The sequence below is a fragment of the Sphaerodactylus townsendi genome, linkage group LG12 (assembly GCF_021028975.2).
Source record: "Sphaerodactylus townsendi isolate TG3544 linkage group LG12, MPM_Stown_v2.3, whole genome shotgun sequence".
NCBI lineage: Eukaryota > Metazoa > Chordata > Lepidosauria > Squamata > Sphaerodactylidae > Sphaerodactylus > Sphaerodactylus townsendi.
The window spans coordinates 40,982,618-40,990,949 of record NC_059436.1 but is presented as its reverse complement, the minus strand read 5'-3'; the positions used below and the strand labels follow the sequence as shown (position 1 = coordinate 40,990,949).

Below are 8,332 nucleotides of genomic sequence, written 5' to 3'. Positions count from 1 at the left end.
CCTTGGGCAGTGGGTTGATGTCTCGCACCACGAGTCTGACACAGTCCTCACCCCATGTGTGGGTGAGCCCTCCCAAAGGGTTTACTTGGCAGATCAAAGTTCCGAGCAACTGGCAGTCAGCACCCCCACAGTAGCTTGACAGGTGAGACACCACCTCCTTGGACAACAAGATGTGCTATGGTCAGCCCCATGACACCTGGGGGTGGCGGCAAGAAGGCAGATGCACCAGAGTGGCAAGGTACGAAGGATTCTGAATACATCTATGACGCAGAAGGGGGTTCCACAGGGTGCCTGGGTGACAGCAGAGGTGAGGGGGTGGGGGATGTAATAGAGACTCCTGCCACTGACAACAAAGGCTGTGAGCTATTGAGGGGTTGTGTAGCAGCTGACCATTCAGTTGCAGGCAGTGGTGGGATTCAGCAGGTTCGCACCACTTTGGCAGAACCGTTAGTTAAAAAGGTGCTTGTCTACAACCAGTTGTTAAATTATTTGAATCCCACCACCGGAACTGGTTGTTAAATTATTTGAATCCCATCACTGGTTGCAGGGGATGGTGACCCTCCTGGGTGAACAGCTGGAAATGGGGATGAGGCATCAGCTGCACTAACAGACTGGAACCGCAATTATAACGTCCTGATGTGAACAAGTTCCTGACTCTAGGGGTCTGGCCAGCAGTGCCAGTGCTGCTGACCCAGCAACTGAGGCAGCCACGATGGACCACAGAATGAATCCACAGCCACCCCTCTTCTCTCTGGCTTGCCCTTCCTCCTGCTCCCTGGTGGCTGTTTGCTGTCCTGACTGACAGGTCCCTGTTTTCGCACCCTGTGCCCTAGCACTGCTATGCCAGTCTCCCAGCTACCAAGGGTCTATGGTTTCACTGGCTGGGTATGGCACATTTATCCCCTTTGGAGGTGGCTCCCATGCACCATTGCCATTCCATCTTTGGTCACAGCACACTCCTCCCCCACCCCCGGATTGCACTGCTCATGTTTATAGGAAAAATCACTGAACACAAAACGAAATAAATCGTTTGCCTGGCAGGGCTTCCTATTAAAAAATGCACACAATTCCTCAATTCATTTTCTTTTTGCACGTACCGTAACAGCAGAAAGACACTAATTATTTCATGGTGTGGCCCCCTCCCATTGAAAACTCTGTTTGTGATCTGCGAGTTGCAGCTGCTATCACAAATCTCACTCAGAATAACTCCATCGTGCCCCTCAGCTTTCTTTCCTAAATATTACTAGCTCTTGGCCATTGTGGATTTTCTGGGCTGGGTGGCTGTGGTCTGGTACTTTTTGCTCCTAATGTTTCCCCAGCATCATGGTGGGTGAAACCTTAGGAGCAAAAACTACCAGACCATGGCCATACAGCCCAGAAATCCCACAAAAGTCTGTTAATTTCAGCTGTGAAAGCCTCTGACAACACATTAGTTCTTCGTGGAATGCCACTCAGTTGACTCTTTACTGCTCTCTCCTGGCTGTGAAGTATATGGCAAAATGGAGGAACCTCTTGCTGTGTACTGCAAGGGGATGTAGGTAGAACTCTCTCTCTCTCTCTCTCTCTCTCTCTCTCACACACACACACACACACAAACTACAGTCCAGCCTCCAAAAAGGACATTTTCTTAATCTGTTATCTGGAGATTGGTCATATTCCAGGCCTGACCAGAAGGTTAGCAGAAATATAGCTGCCACTATGGGAGAAGAGAATAATCACATGACCACCATGTTTCTTAGGGCCTATAACAAAAACTATCAGCAGCTCTGATTTTTAGGCTTCTCTAAGATATTTTAGACCTTGGAGTAAATTGAAGGCTGCCAGACCAGATTTTCCAAACTAGGGGACATCCAGTCGGTGACGAGCTCACAAGCACCATGTCAATAACCTACATCCATACCAGGGCTTGAGAACTACCCTTGAGAAATTTTCCAACCCCTGAACTGATGTGACATCAGCCGAGCCCGATGTCAACATGCCGGTCCTCTCAAAAGTGCCACCCACACCATTCCTTCATATGGGATAAGAGGAACACCTGGATGCCTTGGTTCTTGGTCGCAAAAACAAGCGCAGTGGGAGGACAAGAATACCCTTCCTTGTAAGTCTGGCCTGGTTGCAAGACGAGGAAAACACGCCTCTGCGAGACCGCCCATAGAAGAAGGGGGGGGGGGGAGCAGACATGATTGCAGAAACTACAATGTAACTGGAAATGCCTGTTTCCGCACTGCAGACCTGTGAAGGATGATTGACATTCCGCAGCCCTCCCATGGGGCATCACTCTGCATTGATAGTTGGCAGGCCTGGCGCATCCACTAAGCTATCTAGACAATCACTTAGAGAGCCACTCTGTGCCAGAGATGGAGGAATACCAAGCAACATTATGGGATCTGCTGTGGCCCACTGCTGGATCTGTGAGGGGGCAGAACGGTGCATGGCAAATAGCCACCCCAGGTGCCATCAAGCCATACCCCTGCACACGGGTGGCTGGGCCTTCCCCATCACTGGGCCTCGGAGCAGTGGCAGCCCCAGGTAATGCTGTGCCAAGGTGTCCAAGCAGGGCCTTTCTCCATTGCTGTCTGGGAACAGTGTAGGAGGCACAGTCATAGTCCCAGAAAGCAGTTTCCCTGCGATGCCGGGGAAGGGTGTGATTGGCCTTGGACCAGATCCTGAGTGTAAGAATCCCCCTCCCCAAAGAAAGCTGCTCCTCTCCAGAGGAGAGTTCACATACAAAGTAACCTCTGATATTATCTTAGTATTACTTGAGAAGAGATGGCCAGTCCAACCTGAAAGGCAAACCACACAGTTGCCTGGGGCACCCAAATTCCAAGTGCAACCTCCTCAGCTACATAAGCAGCTTAGAGATCTGGGGCCATGGGCAATGATTTTGGATTTACCTCCTCTATGAATACAAAATGTCAGAGGTAACTGCGTTAGTTCATCATAGACCAACTGGTCAGGTGGTACCCTGAGGTCTGACAGAAACTTGCAGCAATTTTTTTAAAAAATGAGAAACAATCCACTGAGTCAGATCTAACACGGCTGTGTTCTTCAAATGCATGAATCTGCCTTATACCAAGACAGCCTTGAGCTGCAACGGATGGGTCCTGAGGAGAGCATATAGTACAAATGAATTTATGGAGATCAAAACTAAGACTATTCTTACCAAAATGGAAAAGAAAAGGTTATCTGGCCAACCTTGATTTTTTGTTATGGAACACTGTTTTGGATTGGACAAAGATGTGTGTGTGTGTGTGTGTGTGTGTGTGTGTGTGTGTGTGAGAGAGAGAGAGAGAGAGAGAGAGAGAGAGAGAGAGAGAGAGAGAGAGAGAGGCTCTGCAAGAAAAGGGACTAAAAATGTATGTGCAGTTGAATAGGGTGGCCAAGTTTATTGTGGGCAGAAACACCATGCCCTTAGCAGGCTGAATTTAAGAGGTTCAGCTTTGCCCATCGTTGTGTCTCATGCTGCCAACTGTTTTATATGTTCATTTATCGATGGGAAAGGGCCTGTGGAGTGTGGCTCCAGCAAATGCTTGCAGTTCGCTTTGGTTCTTGAAGTATTAAAATATACATTTCTCTCTTTCAATTTGTAGTCCTCTTACCTCAAGGGAGAATGCTTCCTAAAACAAACCAATAACCGTGGCTGCTCTCTTTCAAAAACATATCAGTGCTGCACAGTGGCAGGCTATGTGCCAGTCTGTGAACACACAAAGATGGCTTTTACCAAGTCAAACTATTGGCTTCTTTAGTTCAACATGGCCTACTCTGGCCATGACACTCAGGCTCATTCCGCACATGCAGAATAATGCACTTTCAAACTGCTTTCAGTGCTCTTTGAAGCTGTGCGGAATAGCAAAATCCACTTGCAAACAGTTGTGAAAGTGGTTTGAAAACGCATTATTTTGCGTGTGCGGAGGGGGCCTCTGGTAGAGAAAGGTCTTTCTTCCATATGAGCTACCTCAAATCTTTCAGTTACCAGTGCCAGAGATTCAACCTGGCCCCTTCCATGTACAAACATGAACAATGCCTCTTCTCCAGTCTATGAAATCTTCTCTTTCCTTTCAGCCAGAAAATATCCTGCTTTCTACAAATGGCTATTATGCAACCATTAAAAACACAGAAATTCTGTCCAGATGGAGAAGGTAGAAGAGCCTCACCAAAATAATATCAACTGCTACTTAAATTAACATCTTTTATACATGTAATGTGTGTATGTGAGTGTATAAAATAGAACAATGGATTTAAACAACACCACGTAAATGTAAACAATACTTCTTCATCCTTCAAAAAGAAACATTTCTCCATAGCGCAATGAGGCTGCAGGCACAACATTTATAAATAGGAAACACAGCCTTCCAAAGTCAGTCAGAATTATAGCATGAAGTCTTTTGGGTGTTCTCCCGTGTCTTGAAGCTTTGTTCCCCCCCCCCCCCCAAGGGGAAAGAAAAGGATAAAAACGATCCTAGCTAAAGCAAACAGGCCCGACTGTAAATCCAAACTGGTGGGAGGCATCCCCATTGTGAAACACAGCGAAATCACGCAGGGGCAAAAGGCTGAGATCCTCTGCGGAGAATCGGAAAATGGTGTCTGTGATGGAGGATTCATTGTCCAGCTGAAACAAACACACACATGAAGAGGGATTATGGGCATGCCTTTTCTGTGCCTGTGTGCAATTCCATAGGAGATTAAGAAAAAGCAGAGAACATGGCATGGAAATCCAGCTTTTTGAGAATCTCTGTTTTTATGCAGGAACTCCTGTTTCTAGTCCTTGCTTCCTCAAAGGTATGCTTGAAAGCAAGTGGGCAGTTCCTGGTAAGACACCAGAAAATGGAGAGGTGAATAAGGTTTTCAGTGGTTGGAGATAGATCTCCTGAGCTCAGCATTCATGGCTGCCCTCTCTTGAATAAGGTAGGCAAAGTTAGAAAATTTTTGCAGATGCTGTAAGTTCCTGACATTTCCTTGTTCTGTTTTGTTAGTTATGGGGAGAGATCAGAGGTGTAGCTCCAAGGGGACAGGGGTTCACGGCGCACCGGGCGAGCACCCCTGTGGGGGTGTGGCAAGGGCATTCTGGGGGCATGGCAGGGGCGGGACGGGACGGGGCATGGCGGGCGCAGGACAGGGGGCAGAGGACGCACCAATGCACCAGGCACTTTCCCCCTTTGCTACGCCTCTGGGAGAGATCAAACACTGGGTACTGATACTCTACCACCAATCCACATACAATCTTGTTGACTCTTCTTAAGCCACCCCTGCTGCTAACTTCTGATTGTTCAGTGCACCCTTGCTAAACCACTTTCAATCCCATCTTTGTCTAGAAACACAGACTTCTTTTTTTTTACAAGCAAGCAGCCAGCAGTGGCAGAGGGTGAGCTAGCAGCAAGCAGTGATTCTTTTCTTTAATAAAGACTTCTTTTGGCTTTGCTTAGTACAATTTATTTCTGTGGGATATTTCTCCTAATCTCTTCCCCACGTGCTAGACTGCAGAGGTGCTACCAGATTGGTTGAATGATATTTTCTAGGGTTTCTACTTGTGTCATTTCGCTATTGTTCTAGTATCGTGCTGGAAGATTACCTTTTCAGCAGGCCAATCTAGATCAGAGGTCTCCAACCTATGGCCCTGGACTATGATTAGACTACGATGCCTATGATTCCCATCAGCTCTGCCAATTGACCATACGGGCAGGGGCAGATGGGATTTGAACTCTCTGGACATCTGGAGGGCCACAGATTGGAAACCCTTGACCTAGATGTTCTCAGAAGTTTCTGACTGGTGATGGGTTTTCCAGGGAATCCTTGGTTTAAGGGAATTTCCCCTGCAAGGAAAGACACCATTTCCCCTTTCCTGCCATACCACCACCCAAGGAAAGAGTGGCCAGAAGCTCTCCAGCTTCCCCTCTGCAGCATTCTTGGTTAACGTAATTGATTTTGCTGCAGTGACACTGAATCTCTCCTGCTGGGAGGAAAGAATCTCGAGATCTATTACCAGGCCCCAGAAAGTGAGTGGATCCTGTACTACACACCCTCCGTCAATATGATAACCACTGAATGTGACGCACAAGTCATGTATATCAGAATAGCCCTTTTCAGTCCCCCACTTGAGGCATCCTCCTTTCCTATCCTCACCATGCATCCCTGCAGTGTGGCCACGTAGCTGTGTTCTCCGGAGTCAGCAAGGAACTTGATTTCCTTTTCAAGCTGTGGTCCGGACCCATCATGATGAGGTCTGCAGGAATAAGATACCTTCTGGGAGGCCAGGCTGCTATGGAGCTTCAGAAAACGGAGCTGCACCGTGCTCAAGCCCTGATACTCCAGCTGCGGCAGAAAGAAGAGAGCAGATGCTCAGCTAAACATCACTTAATGCAGGCTGACGTGTGACTCCCCCAAAACACTGTCTTTCTCAAAGGCCTACATCACTCCACAATGCAGATGAGGACGTTGTAACTGAATGACACAGGGCACAAGTTGAATCGCTGCAATCTCCAGGGAGCAGATGTCATGAAAGACCTTTTCCCATCTGAGATACTGGAGAGCTTCTGCCAGTCATAGCAGGCAGAAGCTCAGACAGATGGACCAATGTCATGAGGAAGCTCATCTGACTGAGAGTCGGGCTGTTCACTCTTGTAATAACCTGCCTGCTTCTCAAACATCAGAAAGTCAAAGAACCCTCGGTGGGAACACTTCTCCCTGCCAATCTCTGCCTTTCCCTGCGTTCAGCTGGATAGTCAATCTGCAGGCTGTGAAAGCATCTTACAATTCACACTGGCAATCTGAAGTTAAACAGGAATAAAGAACTACATGCAGTGCACTTGCCAAATTTCTACACAAAACATTTTAACAGTTTCAGTCTTACTCCTTTTAATTTACTCTAACATATGAGAAGACTCCCTCATAATTCTGGTTTAACTACAGCAAAACTAACTTGCCATGACTGTTTCTGGTTTATTCCACCCTCATCTCCCATCAGAAAATCTGACTGAAAACCTTAGTGGGCTACAAAAGTGTCTACCAGGAAGCCTCCGGGCAGGGAACTGATCCACTGGAAGGTGTCTTCTGAAGTGTATGCTCTCAACCAAGCCTTGATGGGCACCTAGAGGTTCAAACAGAGTTCACATGTAAATCACCATCCCATGTCCCCCCACCCCGATATTATACAAACACAGCAACACCTTATGCATCGGGAGGGAGGATAGTCTGATCTCAGCAAATCTTGGAAGCTAAGAAGGGTTGATACGTGCAAGGGAGACTACCAAAAAAGATTCTGCAGAGGAAGGCAATGGCAAACAACCTCTGCTTCTCACTTGCCTTGGTCGCCCCTCCCTGGGGTTGAACCATAAGTTGTCTACAACTTGACAACACTTTACACTCACAACACCATGCATGTGTATGTTTTTAAAAACCCTGCTGTTGAACATTTTTACATAATCAGGAAGGGCCGCAGCTAAGGGGAACTGTGCCTGGGGCACACGTGCGCCCTGCGCCCCAGCCCACCCTCGCACTGGCGCATGCCTGGTGCAGCACGCACTCCCCCTGTTGCCTCGGCGCTACACCACTGTAACCAGACTTCCCTCACGTCCAACCACAATTCTTACCTGATTTTGTACAGGGGAAACACAGGTCTCTCCCCCAGCAGTGAAGTTGCAGAAGGCCAACAAAGCGTCTTGCGGACTGCCCTGGTTGGGGTCTATGTAATAATGGCCTGAAATGAAAAGGAGAAGTTGTCCTCTTTAGGCCAAATTAGGTATGGGTTGCGTTTCCATGTAGTTAAACCAGAATCTGCCTTTGTGATACAGAAAGAGAAAGCAGCTCCATTCTTCACACGCAAAGGGATATGCACAAATAGGTTGCTAACTTCTTCCCTAACCTGCCTCATACCACCTTGGGGTGTGTGAGAGAAGTAATTTTAAAGCATTTTAGAAGAGAGGCTGTAAGAGAATGGAGGACTCCACACTCCTGTGCTGTCAGAACTGGAATCCCTTCCCTACTTGGGAAGTAAACCCAAGTTTAGGTATTAAATGGTGATGCAAAGGATGTCAGCAGGAGAACGAAAGGGAATGAACTTGTGTGCCACCAGTCAGCTCTGAACAAAGTAGGAATTGCAGGTACAAGAAAGCCTCTTCAGATCATAGGCCAGAGAAACCAGGAAGGGTATCTAGACTAGCTGTTCCATGTTCACCACCTCTGCCTCAATAAAGGAGCCAGAAGGTTTCAGAAGGTGGCCATGTTGGTGTGCAATAGAAGAACTAGATTTGTGCCCAATAGCATCTCAGAGACCCACACGATTTTCAGGGTATGAGCTTTTGAGAGTCAACACTACCTTTGTCAGAGACTGACTCAA

The 8,332-nt window shown here is 47.5% G+C and overlaps 1 protein-coding gene across 1 annotated transcript in view; it reads right to left on the bottom strand.

The window, feature by feature from the left end:
• Window positions 1–4,175: 4,175 nt before the first annotated feature.
• Window positions 4,176–8,332, bottom strand: part of LOC125442090 (collagen alpha-1(XI) chain-like) — a 33,008-nt gene continuing 28,851 nt past the window's right edge. The window contains exons 20-23 of the mRNA XM_048513228.1: window positions 7,587–7,693; window positions 7,004–7,084; window positions 6,121–6,309; window positions 4,176–4,609 (exon numbers count right to left, since the gene is read on the bottom strand). Of these exons, the coding sequence (XP_048369185.1) occupies window positions 4,460–4,609; window positions 6,121–6,309; window positions 7,004–7,084; window positions 7,587–7,693 (527 nt within the window). The 3' untranslated portion in view covers window positions 4,176–4,459. The remainder of the gene's footprint in view (window positions 4,610–6,120; window positions 6,310–7,003; window positions 7,085–7,586; window positions 7,694–8,332) is intronic.